Raw genomic sequence first — 25,205 nt, 5'->3', positions numbered from 1 at the left:
GGGACATGTCAGGGCTTGCACTGTCATACTAGAGGTCGTGGCGTCTCAAGATCTCTGAATCTGTCACTCTTTCTTTGGCATGGCTGGATCACACAATGGTATCAACGTGCTTCAGCGCTCGCCGGTGTTTGCTAGGCTTGCCGAAGGCAACAGCCCACCGGTGAACTTTACTGTCAACGGTCACAACTACGACAAAGGGTACTATTTGGATGACGGTATCTATCCTCAGTGGACCACTATTGTCAAGACAATACCCAACCCTGTCGGAGAGAAAAGGAAAAGATTTGCCCAAGAGCAAGAGAGTGCTAGGAAGGATGTCGAGCGTGCTTTTGGTGTTTTACAATCTCGATGGGGCATCGTTTGGTATCCTGCTAATACTTGAAGTACGCAGAAACTATGGGAGGTGATGACTGCTTGTGTGATCATACACAATATGATCGTAGAAGACGAGCGCCCGGAACGTCTGTACGATCAAGGCTTTCAGTTTCAGGGTGAGAATGTTGTGCCTGAGCATGGAGTAGCGGCAACATTTGAGCAGTTCACTCAGTTGATGAAGACATGCGTGATTGGGAAACTCACATGCAACTGCAAAATGATTTGGTTGAGCATATATGGACTCATGTTATTAGCAACCAATAGATTGTATCTTCTTTTATTCGTTTAAAAACTATGTGAAACATTTTTATTTGTATTTAGCTTGTAAAACTATATTATTTATTTGGGCGGCCAGACTATTTGACTTGTTTTAACATTTTCATTCAACAATATGTTTGAATGCAAATCAATGTAAAATTGGACAGTCAACCGACTATGCCTGCACATATGAGTCGACGCGTTGGACGCTCTGCTGACCCATATCAAAAACAGGGCGGACGCCGGGTGGGCAGCCGATCCAAACGGACAAAAGGTAAACGAAATCGCCGTCCATTTAGGTCGGCCCGTTGGAGTTGCTCTAACGTCGCTTTAGCCTTCATTCGCTTAAAGCGATCGCCCAGTCCAGTACGGTCTGATGGATTTTCAGTGGAAGGCGTGCATGCCTCAATTTCCCTCGCCATTATAAATACTTCCCCGCCAACACGCCGGCAAACACACATAGGCACGCGCACACTCTATAGCTTCGTCTCTTTCTCTATCGGCGCTCTCCGGAGCCCAGGCCCCACGTCGTGCGCCTCCCTCCCGCCTTTTCTCTCTCGCTCGCGGTATGGGGATAAAGATGCCGCGGCAGTGCGGCCGCGAAAGCTTCGCGGCGGCGGCGTCGCTGGCTCTGCTTCTCCTCCTCGCCGCGCCGCCGCGGGGATGCGTCGCGCAGAGCGGCGGAGTGCTCACGAGGGGGAGCTTCCCCGACGGGTTCGTCTTCGGCACAGCATCCTCCGCGTACCAGGTTTGTTGCTGTTGGTTCCTCCATTCCCTGCTCCGATCCGCCGCCCCTCCCTAGCTAGTTTCCGGCAAATCTGACGGCGCCATTGATTGTCTGGACTCCGTAGGATGCATCCATACATGTGTGGAAATGATCATGCATGCGTTGTTACTGCCATTACTGAGTAGCCCTAGTCAAATTTTGTGTCACCGACTAAACGACTCATCACCATTCGTCGCCATGCCAAGACTACAATGTACTGCTACAGTAGAACGGATCGATCTTCATAGTCAAGGAGCAGGCATGCATGCTCTACCGCGACCTGTCCCGATCCCTCGGATGCCATTCTCCTGGCCGGCGCCGCGGTGGCTAGCGGGTTGACCTCGATCGGCAAACCTACCGAAAACATGCCGCTGCCGCGTAGCGTAGGATGGAGCTGGCGTAGTCGGCGCGTGCGTCCACATGCTCGGTTCGACCCCGATCGATCCCGCCGCTTCAGGGGCGGAGGAGACGACCACCGTGGGCACATGCCGCTGTGCTCGTGTTGTGCGTTTGGCTTGTGTGGACTGTGGACGCACATGGTACCGAGTGGCAATCATGCAAGATAAAATAAAATAGTGCTGCCGAGTGCCAACCATGTCATGGTGAGATCAATAGTATACATTTGATTCAGAAACGAGCTCCACTCCACCTAATAAGACTGCGCACTTGACATGGCTCGATCGTATAAAATCTTCCGCTGGAACGTGAAATAATACGGCATTGTCTTGTGCAGTATGAGGGGGCGGTGAAGGCGGACGGGAGAGGGCAGACCATCTGGGACACCTTCGCGCACACCTTCGGTACGTATACAAAATATATACACATACATACAATATACTTATATACAATTCTCTTGTATTTACTACCAGGGATACTTTTTTTTCACGGAAAGGATAGTTCCATTGATTAAGTAATGTTTACAATCCTTTTGGCAAGTCACTAATCTGGCCCGACTCTCAGCCACGAGTATGTACGTAGTTGACCTTCCCTGCTGATGCTATTGTTGATCGGTCACATGCGTAATCGTGTTTTCCCACTATTGAGTTGCATGCACTTATACTCCAACACTTCCTCTCACGTGCAGGCTCCTCAGGCCGCATATGTGGATATTAGAGTGGACTGTAATTATTTTAATTAACGCGCCCGCCAGGATTCGAACTCGAGATCTCTGGCTCTAATACCATATTGAGTTGCATGCACCAACTAGTTCAACTCAAAAAGCTTAAGCTGATGAGAAAAGATGGACAATTTGCTTATACTCCAACACCTACCCTAGCCTATGCGACGAGCCACACGACTAGGGAGAAGATCTTCTTCCACTCATCTCAACCATCCAGGGGGCTGGTCCCCTCTCCCTCCATCTGCTGCTCCGACGGCAGGAGGGAGGGGCGTCCCCGTTCCGCCGCTGTGTAGTTAGGGTTTGAATTTGTAGATCGTGGTGCGCTGCTGGGGTGATGGGAGCGGCGTCCGGACGAATAAATCTGCCTCGGTTCCACTCCCACACCGACGGTGCCCTTCTTGATGGTGTTCAGAGTTGATGGCATCGTGTGTTTGCCCATCGTTCATATCAGCGGTGTTAGGGTTCATGGATGGTGTCGGCAAGGCGGCGGCGGCGACTCTGTCAGGTGTATCTCTCTTTCTGCTCTGTCCCCGTTGCTGCGGTGTTGTCTCCAATGTCATGGTGAAGCAGGGAGGTTTTGTCATCTAGAAATACGCGCAGACGGTTGCCTACGCAAGTGACAACTGGAGGATGGTGCATCTTCTGCTGGGTTTGTGGTTGGAGGCTGACAGTTGTAGTTTCCTCCTCCGACATCGCCGTCGTGCAGGGGTGTCGGATCTGGAGTTCGCTAGCGTGTCCGGGGACATGTTTCTCCGGTCTGATTTTTTCAGTGGCAATGGTTTTGCTTCTGGCAAACTACTTTGAAGGTCTATAAAGCTGCAAATCAGCGATGGAGCCGCACCGAGTTTGGGTGAAGAGGTGATCTTTCTTCTTTCCCTTTGGTGACCGCGGTGGTGCCAAAGGAGAGGGACAGCCGCTGCTATTTTGCATATGATTGTGCTATCATTTCAGTCATGTAAGATTGGTGTATAAGTGCCTTGTAACTTGATCTTTATTCTATAAATAAATAAGACACATACCATGTAAAAAAGAACATTCATAACCCAAAGCTAGTACGTCCCCTCAATGCCCTGTAGTCACGTACATTCTCAACAATTATAAGGGCAAGATAGTCGTAAATAAGAACCAGTGGCACCACCACACTAGTACACACATCACTAACATGAGATAGCTAGATGGAAACTTTTTTCGCGAATACGTAAAGCTTGCGTATCGGTGCATTGATAGAATGAATATGTATAAGTTACGAGTACAAATGAGGATACAATACATGGTACAAATAAGCACACAACACATGAAATTGTTGGCGCACCACTGTACAACCGGAAAGGCCTCATGCAGGGTGACCCCTATCAACAATGCTCTTCATTCTTCTCGAGGTTCTTCGGCGGCTGTTCATTTGTGCCGCCAACTCCATATTCAAATTTCTTCAAGCCAAGCATGCTAAACTTTGAGGTACCTTATACGATGGCTCTTGGAAAAGAAAGAGTTCCTTTTTTATGTGAGTAGTCTATCAATCCTTTTAACTAGGATGTATTAGAAAGAATGTCAATATAATATGTTGAGAATTAAGCTTTGATCATTGTTCGACGTCTTTATGCTTTAATGGCAATCTGGTCATAACCCAACCCAAGGTTGGCCAAGTAAAATTACTGCATAATCTTTCCGCATTATTCATGCAGCATTCTCATGCATTACCTAAGCGCAAGTCTAGACCTTAACACTTACATGAAAAAGAGAATAATAATGGGTGTTGGAACAAGTCAAAAATAAAGATACTCTTGCATCAATGCACCTTGGTCATTCAACATTGCTAAGGTCTTATAATCAATGTTAATGCGAGGAGTAGGAGTGTCATACAGCTGGATGCACATAGTGCTATAATTAAGTCTATTGAAAGCTCTCCTAATGAACTAGGCAGTGATGCACCCAAATTTATTGCTCATGAAGACCTAGAGAATTTAAGGAAGCTCGTCATTGCAACATTCAAGTTGTTCTACAACATAAAGTCACCACTAGTATATATACAAAACATGAAGATAATGAAAACTCTCTAGTTTACAATTGAGCAGTACTAATTTGAAGCACATACGGTAATATGAATTTAATACACATGTAATTCTCTCACATCTCAAATGGTTTTAGCTGTGATGATTGTATTATGCAAAAGAAAAATAAATTACGCTTCAAGATCTTACACATAATATGTGAACAAGTAAAAACATAGGTTCAACCGAGCAATTTCTTTCCTTAGATGGAGATGTTATCAGGTTAATATCGCTAAGAATAGGGCACATGGGGACTTTTGGGCATTGTACCCTGAGATAATGAGAATTTTCATTGTATGATCCGCATACAAAATATTAATCAGAATGAAGAAAGAAAGAGGATTGGTTAGAAGGAACATCGAGGTCGAGCAGTGGCAAAACCGAAGATTCCTGGAGCTATGGAAGGTAAATGTACCTTCTAAAATCTAGGTTTTTGCGTGGCGTCTGTCTTAAAATTTTGTACCTGCAACGGCATTGTTCGAGCATAGAAACATTGTCTGGACTGAAGTTTGCGGCATATGCAACTCAACATGAGGTTCCTGAAGACATGCTCTCTTGTATGCTCGACTCTGGTTGTGTTTGGGAATTAGAAGATGAATCATTGACATAGCATATGTGTGTGTCAATCTCTCTCTACTCAAAAGAATGGCTCTTTCATTTGAGTGAAAGTATTAACCTAGACGACTTCATCTGATCACATTGTGCGTGATCGAGGAAGCACGGTGGAAGGTACTACATGTGAGCATATATCAAAGTACAGGCTCGATCATTGGATATGTTCAGAGCTACATTTCTGACCTCTCATGCACTGAACATAAGTTGTTGAAAGCATGATAAGGAACAATTCAAACATCAGTGAAATAGGTACCACTGCTATTGAGGATCGTCAAGATAAATGCTGAGGTCACGGTAGCAAAGAACTCAGTGAATGGAGAAACCAGGGCAATAGCGATAATGGTAATTATCTTGCTTCCTCACTGTGGGAGTAACTGAAGGTGTAACTGATTCGGCATCTCTAGAAGTGATGGCTATGCTGTGAAGCACAAACATTGGTAGATTACATCAATGTTACAAAGATGGGAATCACTTTGAACGTGTTGAAATATATTAACCAGGGAAGCCTAACGAGGCAAGTTCATCGCTATTGAGCCTGACCAATAAGTACTGGAAAATAGTGTTCACCACGAACATGAAGTGGTTTTCCAATCAGCATCTTGAAGGGAGATCATTCAATAGTTGCATCCGCCGGTCCAAAAATGCACTAGCAGGTTGGTGGGACAACTTCCACCATAGATATGGACTCCAAGTATTGGGAAGGCATCAACAAGGCTGTGCTGATCTAGTCATATAGGGTTTTGGTCTAGTTTGCTCATGTATTTGATAAGCTGATAGTGGGTAAGAATTAACTGAACTTAATGTATTGGGCAACCATCTTTGGTTTGGAGGAATTCTATAGGATAAGAATTTTGTAGAAATTTTTTCTTTGAAGCCCTTTGGTTTGTAGTAATGGATTCATATTCCTATGTATGATAGGAATCAATCCTTTATATTTCAAAAGGAAAAGTATTAGCCTAAACTAAATGGAAAAAAATTATATCCTATGCATCAAATAACATGTCTTTACCAAAAAAGGCTTTCACGCGCTTTATATATAAATAAAACCACCAGAGCCATAAAGATCCAACATAAAGATTCACACCACATACACACAAGAACCACACAAACAAAGTACAAGAGGGTTTTACTGAGGGCACAACTCAACAAGTCCTAAATAAAACGAAAAAGGTAGCCCAGGCCAAGGAAGGCTCCCCAAGCGGCTTTGCCACGCCACAATGACAACAAGTGGCTAATCCGGCTCCGGTGGTGGTGGAGGAAGCGAAGGCGCCAAGCGAAGGGTCATCGCACGAAGATCTGCAATGAAGATGTTGATGGCGTCTCGGTCCTGTGGGCGGCTACCGCTAGAGCTGCAAATAGCCACACATTTTGAAAACCGCGTCAGTAGCTCGTCGAAGAGGCGCACGCTGGATCACAAGCTTATTGTGGACTATCCATAGCATCCATGCGAGCACCCATACCCAGCCACCTAATGTGGTGGGAACGCTGTGGAGAGGCCTGGATTTCCTTGAAGAGGTCTGGGAAATTGTTGTTGCACCAGCGTCTGCCAACCACCTCTCGGAAGCAACTCCAAAGGAATTGTGCGGACACGGAAGTGAAGAAGATGTGATTCGAGTCCTCCGCCGTCCCACACAGGGGGAAAATCCAATCTCTTGGGCCATTCCTCTTGAGTACCTCTTCCCCTATAGGTACCTGGCCCCGGATCCATTGCCACAGGAAGATTTGAATGTTCAGGGGAAGTTTAATTGCCCAGATTAAAGTGAGAGGCTCCGGGCGGGGAGACATCTCTTTTCCTATAGGAATTAAGATGTAGGGCATCTCACTTCTTATGATTTTCCTATTCATATGATATTCCTATCCTATGAACCAAAAGAGACCTAAAATTAGTCAAAGCATGCTGAGACTTAGGGCATCTCCAAAGCTAACCCTCAAACCAAACATCGCATCCATTCGCTGACCAGTGGAGACCAGTAGTCCACTGATAGTGATATGGTAGCAGTCATCCAATACTATATAACTTTAAAAAGTAGCATTCTTCTAAATGAAAATGCATATAAGGCTAACTAGTACACAACTAACTATTCTTCTAGCTGAACTACTCTCGCTGACAAGGATTTTCAGCACTAACAATATGCTACATATAGCTAACCCCGCAAAAAAACATACAACATATAGCTAGCTTCCGCCAAACACAATTTTGGAAATATGAGCGATTTACCATGCGATTTTATTAATAGAAATAGTAGATAAAACATGACTATTATAGCAGAGATAAGAAAAGCCATGCACTCTGATAGACAGTATGCAAATAGCACATGAAATAGTGAGTATGAACGGAACATATCTAGAACAGAAGCTAGAACAAGAAACTATGGTAGGATCTCAAACAGAAAGAACACGAACACGTACTGAGCTGTGGCAGTAGCATTGGGGTTGGCGCTGACGTTGTTGCCCATCTTCGGCGTTCGTGATGAAGAGGTCAGCAGGCACGCAGAGCGCTCCTGATGTGTCTCTCTGGAGAGGAGTGACCTCTCTTTTATAGGCACAGGAAAAAGCATGCGTTCTAAAATTTTAGACAACGACTCAACTCATTCCAACAACCCACGACGCGGCGAGGCGGGTGGCGGAGGAGGAGCACACGTGAATGTCTCTCTTATCCTCAAACTCATACATGTGGGGAAACAATCTCCCTTATAAGGAGGTCCAACTCCTACTAGGTGAGCAGTATGGGACTAAACTTTGGTCCCACCTCTTGCCTTACATGAATTGGTTGAGTGGACTCTATGTTTTATTAGGAATTCTGAAAATGATTATTGGGCTGGTCCAATATAGACCAAATTCCAACACACAGTAGCTAGACTAGTTTGCTTCCACCAAACACTAAGAGCATCTCTAACGGCATTGCTATTCCGACTTGCTAAAAACTAGGTATAGCAAGAGGAAAGAGAAGATTTAGCAACCCCAATAGTTTTTTGCTCCAACAACATTGCTATAAAATTTAGCAAGCCTCTCAATGACACGTGGGGACATGTGCCATGCCCAGGGCAGCGGGAATCTAGGGGCGGTGGGGTCCACTTGTCAATGGAACAAAGGGATGTAGGGGACCACAAAAACTGGGCTGCTAAAAATTATAGCAAGTGCCTCTCCAGTTTGCAAATATATACCAAGTGTGGGTGCAAATATAGCAAGCTTTTCAAAACAATTTGTGAGGGGACCACTTATACAAGATTGTTGGAGCAACATTTTTGGGCCAAGTTGCTATATTTCCATTTTTTAGCAATCCTAGCCAAATATACAAAGGCTGTTGGAGATGCTCTAAGTAGCCATAATAGTATGCTAATGAGGATCAGTAGCTTCCACCAAAACATACACGCACCTTCCATCAAAACATGCATCCATTAGTATTATTGCTAGATTATGCAACTAATGAACATTAGGAAAAGAACAAGCATGCAGCTCGCCTTCCGTCAAAGGAAGCATGGTAATAATCGCCTTCCGACGAATACATGCCGCTAATCATTCACATTTAGCCAAATCCTATGTATATGGAGAGGGGAGAAGGACACGTGGTGGCTTTTGGCTCGTCATGTGGATGTTCGGACTTCTGCAAAGCTTTTCTAGTTTGCTTCCGGTTTACGGGAAAACGAACGTCCAAACCGACACAGTGCCGCATTGGATGACAAACTATGTCCGGACAGGTCAGTCCGAACGGATGCAGATGGTTTGAAGGTCCGCTTTGGAGATGCCCTTAGCCCTTAGAAACTCTGACTGGTTCCACAAGACACAACCATAACACAGAGGTGTTGCCTGTTTCCTCCTATGTTTTTTTATATTTGAAAATCTCCTCTTTCTCTATGTGCAGGAAAGATCAGCGACTTCAGCAATGCCGACATCACAGTAGATCAATACCATCGTTTCGAGGTAAGCAGTATGCTCTACTGAACTACGGGTACTTAATATACGTAGCAGGTCTTGCACAATTCTTTGTGACACTATGGGATGGTTGTTCTTTTTCAGGAGGACATACAGCTCATGGCGGACATGGGAATGGACGCATATCGGTTCTCCATCGCGTGGGCAAGAATCCTCCCAAGTACGTAGGTCACTAGCAGATTTGTCCATGATGTCAGTTTGGTTGCTTTCTATTCTGATATATGCAAATGTTTTGGCTTTTTTGTAGATGGTGTTGGTCAGGTTAATCAGGCTGGCATCGACCATTACAACAAACTGATCAATGCCCTTCTTGCTAAAGGTGAATGGAATCACAACATGAATTTGTGAGGTGCTGGTTTCCTTTTGTTTGCCTAGGTGGTGACTGCGTTTTGGTGAAAAGTGAAAACCCCTTGTAGAGTTGGTCTTCATTAAATGAATTTGGGAGGAACCATATATAAAGAAAAGCTAAAATCTGGGTTGATAAGGTCCTCGAATCAACACTGACATGTGAAATTCTTAATCTTACAGGAATTCAACCATATGTGACCCTGTTCCACTGGGACCTCCCCCAGGCCCTAGAGGACAAGTACAACGGGTGGCTGGACAGGCAGATAGTGTGAGCACACACCACCCTTAACCTGCAATTTTTGCAACTTAATGCAGATTCATTCATGGCTTATAGTGCATGGTCTAAATGATAAAAAAAAATATCTCAAAATGCAGCAACGACTTCGTGGCTTACGCCGAGACATGCTTCGCGGCGTTCGGCGACAGGGTGAAGCATTGGATCACGGTGAACGAGCCGCACAATGTGGCCGTCAATGGCTACGATGTCGGGATCCAGGCTCCTGGTCGCTGCTCCCTGCTGCTCCACCTCTACTGCAAATCCGGCAACTCCGGCACCGAGCCCTACATCGTCGCCCACAACTTCATCCTGGCCCACGCCGCCGTCTCCCAATTGTACAGGAGGAAGTACAAGGTGATCGCACACCCACACACCTCACTTTAGCTATATCCATGCCATATCCTGACAATTATATCCATGTCTATGTCGAGCTTGATGCAGGCGGCGCAGAATGGGCAGCTCGGGATGGCGTTCGACGTGGTGTGGTATGAGCCGATGTCAGATGCCGCTGTTGATGTGGAGGCGGCCAAGAGGGCGCAGGAGTTCCAGTTGGGGTGGTTCGCGGACCCCTTCTTCTTCGGCGACTACCCGACCACCATGAGGAAGCGAGTAGGGGAGAGGCTGCCGAGGTTCACAACGGAGGAGTCCGCGCTCGTTAAGGGGACACTCGACTTCGTGGGTATCAACCACTACACCACCTATTACACCAAGCAGAACGACACGAACATCATCGCCCTGCTTCTCAACAACACCTTGGCAGACACCGGGAGCATCAGCCTACGTGAGTCAGCTATCCGAATCTCAGCAGTTTTTTTCTAATTTGTGTTAGAAAAGATATTTTTTTTATCATTGTTACTGAAACAACTTTCGACTAGGAGTATCTTTTTTTAAAGAGAAGGCCGACACTTTATTGATTAAGCAACAATATTACAAAGCGTCTCCGAGATGCAATCTGGAGTAGAATAAAAAAAATAGAAAGACCACTAGGGCTCAAAAATGATTTAGCTAAAACATGAGAAGGTACACTATTCTGCCGACCACAAAAGTGAAGCCAGACGCTACAAACTTGATTTCAGCCACCACAGATCCCACCAACCATCGATAGGTGTTACACCAAGGAAAGGTAGTCCGAGGCGAAGACGGACGAGTTAATATTCCCCTTGCGTGCCAAGTAAACATCGCAGCGGAGAACAAGAGCTTCTGCTAGCTTAGGTGCAAGAATGCCAGCAATGGAGTCGCTGCAGGCCACCACGACCGGCAAACATGATTCAATCCCACACACTAGCATCGCACTTGCCCAGCTCGAAGAAAATTGCAGCATCAGAGAGAAAGGTAACAGAACCTGGCGGCATCAAAGACCAAAGAGAGCTTAAAGCAGATATCTTACGCCTGTGAACAAGAGCCATAACCTTAGTAGAGTGATCGCAGATAAGTTAGCGAGGGTGCGTGCAACAACCTTATAGACGTACGGTGACAACAACGTTATTTGAATAGGTTTAGTCGCCTCTAAGCCCGGCCTAGTCCTATGTTAAAAAGGCCTCGGGTGGGGCTGGATGATCGCAGCCTCCGAGACATACACAACTCCTTGGAAGTCTCTCTTGAAGTCCTAGCTGAGGTTGATCTGAGTCCTGACGCAATTCCTCAAACTCGGCTCTAATGCAACTTGATACTAAGGCCCGAGAGAAATAGTGCTCTCCTCTTGAGTTTATTCAAGTAAGAGTGAATGAGTAGCATGTGCATTGGAGACCTTATACAGAGGAGGGTGCCTCGACAAATGCCATAGACTATCCATGATGGTGGTAGGTAGGAGGGGTTGTATGGTAAGTTTAGATCCACAAATCCATGAGAAGTGAGGACCAATTAAAGTGAGAACTATTGTGGAGGATATGGAACGTCGATGAAGTGATAGATGAGGCACTTGCCTCACGCGGATACGTGGCACCGAATCAGCCACTCGGCCCAAGAGTCAACCCCTGGAGCATCTACTTAATTTCAGTTGATGATTGTTACTTTATGGGCGATTTGGAGTGCAAGACGGAAAGCTATACATGAGGATATATACCAGACTCCGTTTGCCACTGACAACTTCATCAAAGCTTACTTATCAGACATAGAGTTTTTGAAGAAGAAGGAGGAGGAAGCGCATGGGATAGCAGTACCACGACCCCGTACGTGGATTCCACCACCAACAGATTACTACAAACTCAATGTGGACGCGGCCGTGTCACGCCCAGGTACGTTTGGCGCAGTTGGTGTGGTTTGCAGGGATGAGAGAGGTTTGTTCATGGGAGCGTCAGCTCTCGTTTTCAGAGGACTGCACAACCCCCAAGTGCTAGAAGCACTAGCTGTTCGGGAGGCATTAGCACTTTCAGAAGATCTCTATATCAACCATTTACTTGTTGCCTCCGATTGCAAGGTGGTGGTAGATGCAATCAGACAGGGAAGCTCAGCAGAATTTGGAGCCATTGTCGAAGAAATCAAGACTAGAGCAACTACCTTTATTTCATGTTCGTTTACTCATGAGTATAGGGCCTCCAATACGGAGGCCCATAATCTCGCAAAGCATGCGTTATCTTTAGGGTTTGGCCGACACACTTGGCTAGGACAACCCGGCGATCTTCTTTTTGTACCTATGAACATTATGATTCAGTAATAAAGCTTTGTGAGATTCTCAAAAAAAAAATCTACTTGGAGGGCACAGCAGCCAGAGGACGTCCAGCAGCAACAAGGTCCGGTAGGACCATGAGGCGCGAGCCCACCGACACACCGGCCTGAGCCATGTAACCCTAGCTCATCTGGTATATAAGGCGAGCTAGGGACCATCTCGGGAGGATCCAACACATTCTAGATCATCCTAGAGCTAGGATTCTCACCGACCACCATCTTCCTACTCTTCACCGACGAGCCGAGATCTTGTAACCCAAGAAGCAGATCTCTTCGGTGGTTCTCCCTATCGTCGGCGAACACTCGAGCAATATAATCACCAAAGGCACAAGTAGGGTCTTACCTCCTCACGAAAGGCCCGAAACTAGGTAAACTCCATGTCTCATGCCTTACTATCTCAATCCACCACTCGCATGCCCCGCCGAACAAATACGTCATCACCAGTTACGAAACATCGACACTGTCTATATAGTTCACAGTGCACCACTCCCCTTCAGCATGCATGAATGGACCTTTGGCTAATTGGTTCTCATTTAGACTTTGCCCTTTTCTTCTTGCCTTCATTATTGACTTTTGTCATTTATTTGCCTTCTCCTTTGACTTGTTAATCACGACAAATTTGTAGACTTCTGTTGACTGCCTTGAACCTTGTTGACTAGCTTAGACTTTGGTCGACCACCTTAGACCTGGCTTGGACTTTTGTTAACTAATCATGTAATACTAGCGGGACCCCAGGTGGGATTATTTATTTTCTCTCGACATTCGAGTCAATGACGGTCCTTCATGCTTCACTCTTCCTCAGACGTGCTATGCTACTCCTAGCAGTACACTAAACATACCGGTCATATATCTGATCTGTAATACAGTTTCACGAGTTAGCTTCTTATCTTAGTACTTGCTGCATTTATAGTTGATACAGTATGCTTTTTGCAATTTGCAGCCTTCAAGAACGGCAAACCGATTGGGGATAGGGTGAGTTTGGGGCCCACACATTCTTTCCAAGATGACAGTGCTGCTAGTAAAACGTAAAACTGCATGTGATTGAACTGAAGTGTAATGCTGTTACGCAGGCGAATTCGATATGGCTGTACATCGTGCCCAGAGGGATGAGGAGCGTGATGGAGTATGTCAAGGACAGGTACAACCGCCCGCCGGTGTACATCACCGAAAACGGTACGGGCCTGGAGAATTATCCTCCTAAATAGAGCTCTTTCAGAGCTTGACAGTGTGTGATTCCTGATGCTGATGCAGGAATGGATGACAGCAACAGCCCCTTCATTTTACGCAAGGACGCCCTCCAGGACACCAAGAGGATCAAGTACCACAACGACTACCTCGCCAATCTGGCCGCTTCCATCAAGTATTGCACCGTGCTACCACTATCATCTCTGAATCTGTGCTACTCTAGTTTTCGCATTGCCATGGCTGCATTTTGCAGCAAAGTGTGTACGTACTGCTTCCGTATGAGCCCCTAAATGATGTGGTGATTTAACGCAGGGAGGACGGGTGCGACGTGCGTGGGTACTTCGCGTGGTCTCTGCTGGACAACTGGGAGTGGGCGGCCGGGTACACGTCCAGGTTCGGGCTCTACTTCGTGGACTACAACGATAAGCTCAAGAGATACCCCAAGAGCTCGGTGCAGTGGTTCAAGAGCCTCCTCGGCTCAAGTTGAGATCGAGCTACGAGCGCTTTGCTAGGTCATTGGTTTGTGACTTGTGTTCATGTGCATGTTCTGACTGCATGTATTGTCATCGTGTCTGTTCATGCCAGTATAATACAATCTCCGATTCCATAATATAATGTCTACTGATTTTTTTTAAAGTTAAACTTTATAAATTTTGATCAATTTATAGAGGAAAACATCTACATGTAGAATACCAAATACTCCCTCCGTCCGAAAATACTTGTCTTCAAAATGGTTGTAAATGGATATATTTATAACTAAAATAAGTCTAGATACAACCATTTCAAGGACAAGTATTTCCGGACGGAAAGAGTACATATCATCAGATAACGTATTTTCATATTGTATATGGTTGGCATCGTAGATATAAATAATTTTCTTTATAAATAGTAGGATAACTAGAAGATTATGTGCGCTTTGTCGCGCCATTTGCCTCCGAGAGTCTCTGGTAGTTGCTCGTTTTTCATTTGTTTAGCTAATGGTGTTCTGATTGTTTTTAAGTGGAGCGATCGACCTGAAGACTCCAATCAATAAAAGTAGAGCAATAGCATGTTGCGTCAGTGCACGTGTGCTATAGTTCGTACTTGCGTCGAGGAGCACGGGAACATGATCCTTATGAAGAGGTCGATGGAGGCAGTGCGGTCAAAACGAATAAGTCGAAGCTTGACATATTTTGATTCCCTACCAGCTGTAAATGTCGAAGATGCAGTAAAAATATAGGCGCGCGCGCACACACACACACACAAAAGGCCCGCACCATCATCGATTTACACCATGGGGACCCATCCATCGAGAGAAGGCCATGCCTAAGACCAAGTCAAAATTGGACATCTAATCAAAATCAAAGTCCTTAACTGAATAAGAGACCTTCAATCCTAGGGAGCTTAGTAACATAGACTAGAAGGGCACGCACGCTTTGCCGCGCCACTTAGTCCTTGTCGTTGGTATATCCTTCCAGAAAGAGTAGAAAATGAACCCTTTCAAATAATACTATTATTCAATAATAAGGATTACCTATATGGAATTTAATAAACTTAAGTCTATTTAGAAACACTTATACAGACGAAGACCCTCACAACAAGCGTATGAACATACGCAACCCTACTTCTATGAGCACCCCAAGAGACTGAATAAACCAAAGAAAAATCGTGTAGAAAGTACATGAGTGCATATCTAATATCATTTAGAATCAAAGCTCATCCTGACTGAAAACATCGACTTATGTCCGTCAATGGCATACTAAAAGAACAGTTGTATCCAAGAGCCTTTAGGCCATCTCTGCTTGTGACTATTCCTTCATCAGACATCATCAGACCCTATCGCCATATGATTTCCCAAGCCATCAATATCTGTGATAGACAAACAACCTGCGTTTAGTACAATAATACAAAAGAAAAGTATACGATTGGAAAATAGAGCAAGTGAGAGTTAAGAAAGAAACAAAATGGTGAAACAGAGAAATAATTTTCACACAACTCTAAATCATCCAACTTTCCCTTTCCTGTACAGGATGAATTATATGAGCTATGCTTTATGCGAATGCATTTTATGGAATGTACACATGAGGAGAAACACCCAAACTCTGCAGATCTAGACCTTACTTTTCAACAATTTGAACACTGAACCTGAAGAACAGTCTGCGCAAGGGTTTATTTGTTGATAAAGTTATAAGCATCGTCTCTAACATAGTATAAGATAAATTCGCAATAACAAGGAATAACCAATATATAATTTTGTAGAACATATGAAATCAGTCAAAAATATGGTCCTCTGCTGTACCAAATGCACCGTGATCATTAGACTCCCGAAATATCGTCCTGTGATCTGCAATAAAATGAATTTCAGTCTGAATAGTGCCATGGTTACCTCAAGCAACATACTTGTAAATTAACAGAGTAGTCAACTAATATATTTCACTGCCTCTCCCAAGAGATAGAAACATAGCATGTCAGCAGTGTGTTGTAGTTCCAATGTAGCAAAATCATTTGCATACTTTGGAACTAAAACCATTATTTACGGAAGCAGTTTTGGCTATGTGTCTATCTCTTACGGATGCAGCTTTGCAAATTTTACCTTCACCATTATCATTAGCTTTCTGCCCTATAGATGCGTATTTCACAAAAGGAATCAACGCTATCGTGTACATAACCAGCCAAAGCATCCTAGGATCTCCACAACTATCTTGATCACTACCTTGCGGGACAGATCCCTGAAGACATACAGAGGGCCTGTACCCATGTCACCAAAAAAACTCTGGGAGTTTGAAAATGACATCCCGACGGTTCTCATCAACCATATATCCTACTGCAAGGTGCGTCTAAGAGGGTTCAATCATCGTGTCCATTGTTACATGTGGTAGAAAAATATCTGACCAGTGGCCAGCAAATGTTTCCCGACTCAGGCACATATAGTAAATACTAGTGGTTGGGATGCGCCCAGGGCGCGTCTCTTGAGGCGGTCCCGGGCGCACTTATCTTGCTTATAATCCTTAATGACACTTATATACAGTTATCTAAATATAGACAAATATGCTATCTTTGCTTTAGATACAAACACTTGTTCTGAACTAATGCAACTGAATCAGCTATGAAACTATACGAGTAACCTGTAAAATAGAATATGACTTCAAATATTTCAGACCAACTTTCTTATATAGCATAGAAACTTCATTGGGAAACATTTTAACCAATTATATTTAGGGTCAGTAGGCATCCATACATTAATAAACATAACAAAAGAAACATGTATGTGTGAGGTCATCTTGACCTTCCATGTAATTCAAGACAAAAGCATATAACGTCAGATGACAAGAATAAGAAACAAATGGAAAGGAAAGACAATCTGCATTGAGTCTGCATCATGAATCTAATTGTCACCCAAAGATTGCTCTTTCTTTATTTTAGATCAGTTTGTAGTACATCCCACTCCCCACAACATACTTTGTTTCCATATTGGAGCTTGTGAACAAAAAATAAGCATTGAGTTCATTCAATGGGAACACAAGTACCTTCTAGTAACAAAATCAGTTTTGCTAAAGCACATCTAGATGTGCCATAAGTATTGCACATCTAAGTCATATGTCATTGATCTTACATTAAGATTCGTATGAATATTTTCTTTCTCTTTTTTCTTTTTCTCTTTATGCTTGATTCACTCACTTAGATGTGCAATAACTAGAGCACATCTAGATGTGCCCTAGACACACCCTAAGAAAATATGCTACTCAACAACCATATTTCTGTACAAACTGTATTAGAAGTACAACTATAACTATAAAATATCAGTGATAATGGAATACTACCTATAGTATGCTTACCACGAAAGCAGACAAAAATACTTTGAGGAAAAATGAAAGTGCTAGAAATGTTAAACTGAAATTTGGAATGGGAGGAGAGATAAACAAACCTTCCATAAATCCCCTCAGAAATTTCAACAGTAAAGAACTCTACTAATCTGTAGTGTCCCAATTAAAATTTTAGTCAGCTGTCTGAATCAGTACATTACACGATCAATTTCTAATACTACCATACCTTTTTCTGAATGGCTCCTGTGATTTTTGGGAGTGCAATCAATGAGATTAGCTTAACCAGCATCATGGTTCAACTTATGCAACTACCAGCATCTGTTTTATTGAAACAAAAGAAACTTAGCTTAACTACATTATCTCACAATTTCATTAGGGACTACAGCAGTAGCAAAAGCATCATGGTTTAGGCTTCACAACTACCAAAATGTGATATCATGCGAAAAAAGGACAATAAATTGTTCGGCTTAGCATCATGTTTCAACTTACACAACTACCAAAATATCAGGCTAAGCCATTGCCTTATAGTGTCAGGAAAAAGGATTACAAGAAAGTTCACTCATTAATGTGATTAAGGTCAGAGAAGTTAATCGTCATCCGTGTTGGTTTCATCTGGGGCGCTGTTTTGCTCCTGCGGCACTGGCACTTTATCCAGTTTCTCTATATGGAGTTGTCAAGCTGTACATACGGCAGCCGCACATATGCATACTTTAAACACACTGGACCTGTGGTCATCTATATAATGAGTTCATCTTGCACCCATGGCATCCCTGCCTAGTTCTACATTGTACTCCAGTCCGCAATGACATTTAATAGGATCAGAAACTCCCTGCAAAGAAAGATGTTCAGCTTCTTATACTCTACATGGAATCACTGAAAGTAACGTATATGTATTTCTCCATGAGAATTAAAAAAGGAAGTCAATTAGCTTTAATCATGGAGCAACCAAACTGAAGAGTATCAGCAAAACACCTTCATTTAATGATTCGTTCGTCAAGAGACTGGAAGTACTCAACTTCTCCAGCTCCATCACCTAGTAGAGCTTTGTATTCTGACCCTCCACGGACTTCGTATCCATCTCCTGTACTGCCGCATGCAGGCACCAGAATGAAATAACACACATTGAGAATGACTTGATAAGGAAATGATCTTTACAGTTAAGAAACACACTGAACTTACAGGGAAGCTAGCAGTTGTGTTGCTCTCCTGCTAAAGGGTCCGCTTACACTGCAAAGTTAACAATTTTTTAGTTTGACTAAAGCAACAATTGCAACTGCCTGGCAGATCTAGGGCCATAAGAGTCTCCAGAATTAGAATAGTTAGCTGATTTCTAAGAGGAGACGTGATACTTTTGCTTTGATATCCAGTTGTTTCTTTCCAACTTCAGATTCCTGTTTATTAGTTAGTGAGCGACACATGACATGTTGGATGTTCCTTTGCTATAGGAGGAGGATGGGAAGTGTGGAATACCTTGTCTATGCTCCCTCCTAAGTTGAGCATTTCACATCTATTCCCTGCAATAACACAACAGATCAATATTTAGATGAAGCTATTAACTACAGTTTCAAACATGGCTAAATTATTTTCGACACTAAAAGCATATGCAAACTGAGATAGTCTGCAGCTCCTCAATAAATCAACTTTGTTTTTAAAATAAAATGAGTGCCATATATCTGAAGGGACAAGTACAGGTAAGATAGCAGACCAAAATATCAAGTAGTTAGTTTCCGATGATGCTGGGATAAAATATCAATCAAAGAACAGAAGCACCATCCTTTTAGCTTCAAATACAGCTTTAGAAGAAACTGGTGTGACGATCTCAAATGATTCTGAGGAGACCCGGCCCTCCAACCTTCAAATGAGATCACTGTCAATGGGTGTGAAAGACCAGATAATAAACTAACGATCTCATGTACCTTCCATCATGCATTCTAGAACAGAGTAGTCTCCAAGATGTGACTTCAATAGTTAATTTTTATACCAATGCATTAGTCCAAAGAACAAATAAATTACAGAATTATGATAGACATGCACTGCAAATTATCAATGAATGAAACATTCATCTATAGGAAAAGAACAGGGGACCTCTGTTAGTGTTGAAGAACAACTGGACATTCTCATTCCACATACCGGCGGCCATGGGGCTGCTGCCACAGAGGCCGAGCTCGTCGGCAAGGATGACATGGTAGAGGCTGGGACATGAAGGAGACGACAGGCAAGCAAGAGCAGATGGAGAGGAAGGGGAAAATGTAGAGGCTGGGACATGAAGGAGATGACAGGCAGGCAAGAGCGGATGGAGAGGAGGGGGAAAATGTAGAGGCTGGGACATGAAGGAGACAACAGGCAGGCAAGAGCAGATGGAGAGGAAGGGGAAAATGTAGAGGCTGGGACATGAAGGAGACGACGGGCAGGCAAGAGCGGATGGAGAGGAAGGGGGAAATGCAGTGAACGTACAAGCATCAATCGCATGAGAGTTCAATAAGCTCGGAACAGTTGAAGCTCAAATCCGCAATGTAACTCGACCACGGTGGTAAGGGGATAGAGGTAAACTAATGCTAGAATTCCTAAATCAGTATCTGTTCCGACAAGTTAGGTTTCTTTCAGCGAATCAACTTGAGTGAGTTCAGGCGTGTGCCACATAAAGAACCTTCAGTTCAGGTTAATAGGAACAATCAGTTACTTCGCTAATTCATGCAGCTATAAGGATGAAAATTGGAAAGCTAAACTGTTGTTACGATTTACCCTAATCACAACGAGTACCTGTACAAATAGTCAATCAATTTAACTTTACTTGAGTCAACTGAAAGTCTGAAACCTCTCTGGTGTGTTTCAGTTAACTGAAAAACAACTCAAGTTCAGGTTTTGTAACATGGCACAGATCCTAGAGATAGATGCTTCACAAGCCGGAAGGCAAAATCTGATCCTGCATTGCATGCAAGAACCGATCCAATTGATGTCAACGCTAACGCCAATGATTTGCGGCAGCCATCGACCCGATCCAATCAATATGAACAGGAGCGAGCAGCAACCATGATGAATGAATCCAACACAGAACAATGGAGGGAGGGAGGGTGGGAGCGAGGGGAGCAAGGGGAAGGAAGGAAATAGACCTTGGCGCGGGAGGTGCCAAGGGGCACACTGGCGCTGGAGTCGTTGCAGACTGACTGGCATCCGATGTAGCGCCTCCGACCACTAAATCGTCCCGTCACCACCAGGCCTGGCCATCGCCCCCACTCCCGGTCCTCCGCTAGATGGGCATAATGACATATCAGAAGTGGATGGGAAGAAGGATTGAGAAACTGGTTGATTACTCACCGGCGTCGCCCCTGGGCTCCAGATCCTTCGAAGAAATCAGCTGGCCACCCATCCTGCTCGCCCCCTTTACTCCCATCCCGCTGCAGCCGCAAGTACACCCGGAGGAAGAGGCGGAGGAGAGAAACAAGGAGACGAGCGGAGGTTGCGTGTGAACCTGGGAGGTGAGGGTTTGCTTTGTGGGGAAGAGAAAGCAGTGGAGGCGTTATCTGGCCGCTGCCCAATCGACCATCTTCTTTTTTTCGATCTGTTTTTTCTCCTCGCTAACCCTCACACCCGATCGACCTGATGACATGGCACGCGCGACCGAGCGCCTTTGATGCACACGTTAATGTTTTGGATATGCAGGTGCGCACACATAACATCCAGCCAAAATGGCAGCACAAGTTCACCATGATCCAGGACTACATCGTCAGTAAACTTCGGCTATCAGTCCATCTATCCTATGGCACTTCTGATGCTTGAGAAATAGCCAAAGGCTACATTATATTTACACAAAACATTTCCAGCTCGCTAGTGAGCCAGTGTAGATTGTAGAGCCAATGTACTACATAAAAGCATGAGACTGGGGGTACTTCTGAAAGCACTAACAACAGGCAATGGAGCATATGGTCTACAATGCAATCTTAATACGATTTATTATGTTCGAGCAAAAAAAAAATTGATTTAGTTGCTAACAGAAGTTTTTTTCTACAAAAAGCAGTTTCTCGCGTAAAAATCATTTCCTATTCTAAACAGAAATATATTAGAATCTTTGGCTCAGCTGAAAGGTACAAACATGATCATTTGCTTAATTAAATGGTGTCACTAATGCTTATGACCTGGTTCTTGTATCGGATTAAGAAATTTGCAGTTGCTGAAGGATAGATGAGCATCTTCACACAACTATATAGTAAGAGATTGCGTTGGTTTCCTACTGTTGCTTACTATTCCTATCACCTCACTCCAGATCTAAATGAGGGTTATCCATTACACAATAAGACAACACCCTCAGCTTCGGCAATGGTTCAAAAATCTTACTGCTATTAACCATTGTCTGATGCCACTGTTCCAAGACCTCATGCACGCAAACCATCCTGAGACCGAACAGAGCTCCTTACTTTTTCCAAATTGTCGGTTCTCTTGGTGGATGTCCAACAAGAACCCCCAGCATGCAAAGCCTCATTTGCAGGGGTATGGTAGGACTGATCAATATCCATCCTCATGCTGCAAATATCTCTGTTGGCATGGCACCCTGAATACAAAAAAACTAATGTTAATTGCATAAAGCATGCACCCAAATGCAGTATGGAAGATATGGGAGCCAACTAAGGCCCCGTTCGATACACAGGTAAGAAAAACAAAGGGATGTAAAAAAGTATAGGAATGCGGTTGGCTGTACAGTACATTCCTGCAGTTCGCAAAATAGAAGAATAAAGGGTGTTCGGTTCACAGGAAATTGTCTAGAGGTATGAGCAAAGGAGCCGTACTACTGATGCAACAGTATTGAGTATTTTATTCAGGCACCAAGTGTTCTAACCGCTGCATGCTGGTATTGCTTCTCTCCCACCCATGCGAAAGGAATATTTTATTTGGCTTGCGAGTTGGCTTGCCTCGGGCCTCCGCCCAAAAATTGGTTCAGACCAGATGTTTAGATTCCTGTAAAATGACCACTGTTTACGAACTTTTCCATAGGAACGCTGTAGCTGATTCCCTTGATCCGAACGCCAGTGAAGGAACTGAAAACTATGGAATGAACATTCCTTTGGAAAGTCTACAAATCCTTTGAAGCGAACAGGCCCTAAAGTTTTACAAAGAAACATTCCCTACTATTGAAGCTGGTTCAAGGCCAGCTAGTTCTATATTTTTCTAGAAATCACATAGATAGCATGTGTTACATCAGCATCGTGATTTGCTAAGAGCATAAATGAATTATTAAAGAGAATAGAAATTACGCATTTGCCTTCTTACAATTATGAATCTCGACCATTGATCAGCCGTCCCGATCTACGTACCAGTAGCAAATCTCATCAGCCCCCACATTTTGCTGGTTTGGGGGATGGACCTCTCTGCCTTGCTGCAGTAGGCATAGATTTAGGGTGGAGGAGGGGTGAGAAGGCAGAGGGCAGAGGCATCAATCTCACGAGGGAGTGGAGAATCGGTGAAGCCTGCGGCGCAGCACGCGTAGAAGGTGGACCGGCGGCGGAGGAGTTGGCGGGGCAGTGGGCCATGGGGAGAAGGAGGTGCCGGTGGTGAAGGAGACCTGGAGACGGCCGATGATGGGGGAAAAGAAGGTAGTAGTGGGGCGAGAGGAAATCCGGCAGCGGCCAGCGGGAGAAGCAGTAGGCGGCGGCTGGCGGCAGGATGGAAGACCACGAGGAAGAAGAGCTCGCATGAAAGGGAGCGTGGGACTCGACCAGTCCGGGCCCTGTCTGGTCTATTAGGCCGACTCCTCCCACTTCAGGATGGCAATATTCCCCGTGTGGATGGGTACCCATGGGGATTTACCCGTTATGGAGCGGGAATGAAGAACAAATTAGCTTCATAGGTATTGTTTGACGGGTACCCGTTAGTCTCGCAGAACGGGGATGTATATGAAATTCTTCGTGAGGACTCCATGGATACCTGAAAATTATGCCATTTGTACTACAAATGCAGAATATATATATTAATACCTCGATATTTTACACAATTATTTTTCTTCACCTCTCCCAACAACCATTTCTTCTCCAATCTTACCTATCCCAGTCAGCTTTGAAATCCCCCTGGATACCCGACGGGTACCGGATACCCGATATTAACAGGGATGAGGGGCGTTTTGTCCCCGCGAAGCTTCACGGGGATCGCGGGTATGGGGGTTGGCGGGGATCGAGGCGGGGATGGTGGAGTCATCCCCGTCTGCGTTGCCACCTTGACTCCCACTTATTATTAGGGCACATCATGGATGAGGAGTAGGGAGCAAAACCCACCCAGCGCTTGACCAAGTCAAAATCGAGGCAACCAACACAATCGCTAGCGTGGATTGCTCCTGGGTGTTTTTACCGAAAAAAATTATATGAGACCAGGTCTCACGGACTAGCAGATGAGATCCATCCTGATGGATGACACGTGGCATTCACAAATCATAAAGCATCTAATCTCTCTCATCTCCTGATTTCAAGTGGGGGTGGGGTATATGCTTTGTGATTTGTAAATGTCACGTGTCATCCATCAGGATGGGTCTCACATGCTAGCCCATGAGACCTGGTCTCATATAATTATTTTTCGTTTTTACCCCAGGGAGCTTAGTGAATTAGAAGATACTAGTCCATATGCCCGTGCGTTGCAATGGGAGAGATATTTCTTTGCAAAAAGCAATGGGAGAGGTAATTGATCTGTCCATCAAAAACGATCTCCAAAGCGGTCTTGTTTGTCCTGCGAGATCTTGATAGTAGTGGGGTTAGTCAGTGTGGTGGCAACCATCCAACTCGTGCTTTTTTTCCTCCGGGTCCGCCTCTTTCTCGGGGTTGTGTCCGCCTCCTCATTTGGTAGCTATGCGGCGACTTTCGGGGCATGATTGCTTCGACCAGTCTCGCTTAAGATGACGTAACCGAATGGATTACCAATTGTAGCGCATAAGTCTCACTTTATTAGCATATTCCACAACCAGACATCAATGTTCCTTCTTTATTAGGATTTATTCTCTTTGATTATTGTAGCGCTCATGTGTCCATAATTTTTTTGTTCGAGGTAAACCAACATATTCTCTTTGATTGGCCCAAGAAAAAATGCTCCCTCGGAGTAACCAGTAGGGGAGTGCGGCTGAGGCCCAATACTGCATGTGCGACGAAGCATTTTTTTTCTTGGGCCAATTGTGTGGGGGCTACTATATAATGCTAGTTGTGTAAAATAGCACGTGGGACACACATCAGTTCATGTATGACCAGCACAGTGGTAGGCTTCAAGACGACATGTGTTTGTAATGCGAAAAAATCCAAAGAATAATGAGTTGAATGGTCATAATCATGCCCTCAAAGACCCGACTAAGTGTTGGTAGCTACTCGAAGAAACGAGTATTACCAACCAATGGCCAGCTCAAAAAAGACAAAAGAAACAGGAAAGAAAAATAGAAAGAAATGGAAAAAGGGAAATGAAAACATAACACGGAACAAATAAAAACGGTTCAACCCAGCTTGGGTGCCCTGCGCGAATTTACAATTATTTTGAAATGAGAACAAAGATTCAATGTTCTGAATTTTTTTTAAAAATGGAATATATTTTAAAATTCTAAACATTTTTCTAAAGTTCGATTTTTATGATATATTAACTTTATTGAAAATTTTGAATTTATGAAAAAAGGGAGAAAGAAAAATAAACTTGAAAGGAGAAAATACAAAATAAACAGGAAAGAAAAGGAGAAAGAAACGGAAAAAGGAAATTAGAAACATAACACAAAAAAATGGTTCAGGCCAAGTTGGGCGCGCGGTGCGAATTTTCCACTATTTGACGCTCTGTGTGATAAATAGGGTTTTCCCAACTGCAT

General features: G+C 44.2%; 1 protein-coding gene and 1 long non-coding RNA gene across 14 annotated transcripts; one reads left to right on the top strand and one right to left on the bottom strand.

The window, feature by feature from the left end:
• Nucleotides 1-1,105: 1,105 nt before the first annotated feature.
• LOC123085066 (beta-glucosidase 6-like) lies at nucleotides 1,106-14,196 on the top strand. Its single transcript, XM_044506637.1, has 12 exons — nucleotides 1,106-1,381; nucleotides 2,133-2,199; nucleotides 9,045-9,103; nucleotides 9,200-9,275; nucleotides 9,363-9,434; nucleotides 9,644-9,731; nucleotides 9,839-10,094; nucleotides 10,182-10,521; nucleotides 13,345-13,376; nucleotides 13,475-13,577; nucleotides 13,656-13,764; nucleotides 13,902-14,196. The coding sequence occupies exons 1-12, from the start codon at nucleotides 1,202-1,204 to the stop codon at nucleotides 14,074-14,076; spliced, it is 1,557 nt and encodes a 518-aa protein (XP_044362572.1). The 5' UTR covers nucleotides 1,106-1,201; the 3' UTR covers nucleotides 14,077-14,196.
• Nucleotides 14,197-15,046: 850 nt separating this feature from the next.
• On the bottom strand, nucleotides 15,047-23,129 carry LOC123085065 (uncharacterized). 13 transcript variants are annotated; one of them, XR_006439557.1, is made up of 11 exons: nucleotides 22,655-23,125; nucleotides 20,708-21,938; nucleotides 20,503-20,639; nucleotides 19,098-19,244; nucleotides 18,863-18,906; nucleotides 18,572-18,783; nucleotides 18,365-18,478; nucleotides 17,619-18,221; nucleotides 17,494-17,541; nucleotides 15,868-15,912; nucleotides 15,047-15,437 (listed from the first exon to the last, which is right to left on the bottom strand). It is a non-coding gene; the product is annotated as an uncharacterized lncRNA (long non-coding RNA). The 13 variants fall into 13 exon arrangements; XR_006439566.1 differs by having other exon boundaries at nucleotides 18,572-18,619; XR_006439565.1 differs by having other exon boundaries at nucleotides 17,619-17,710; nucleotides 17,940-18,221; nucleotides 18,863-20,639; nucleotides 22,655-23,129.
• Between the last annotated feature and the right edge of the window lie 2,076 nt (nucleotides 23,130-25,205).

The sequence above is a fragment of the Triticum aestivum genome, chromosome 4A (genome assembly GCF_018294505.1).
Source record: "Triticum aestivum cultivar Chinese Spring chromosome 4A, IWGSC CS RefSeq v2.1, whole genome shotgun sequence".
Classification (NCBI taxonomy): Eukaryota; Viridiplantae; Streptophyta; class Magnoliopsida; order Poales; family Poaceae; genus Triticum; species Triticum aestivum.
Note: the sequence above shows the minus strand (reverse complement) of the source record. Positions and strands in the feature narration are given on the sequence as shown.

Excerpts from the sequence above, each read along its gene's own strand:
- LOC123085066 (XM_044506637.1), top strand. The coding sequence starts at position 1,202 with ATGGGGATAAAGATGCCGCGGCAGTGCGGCCGCGAAAGCTTCGCGGCG. Across the intron at positions 9,435-9,643 it reads CAATGCCCTTCTTGCTAAAG|GAATTCAACCATATGTGACC; the intron begins GTGAATGGAATC and ends TTAATCTTACAG. Across the intron at positions 13,765-13,901 it reads AATCTGGCCGCTTCCATCAA|GGAGGACGGGTGCGACGTGC; the intron begins GTATTGCACCGT and ends GATTTAACGCAG.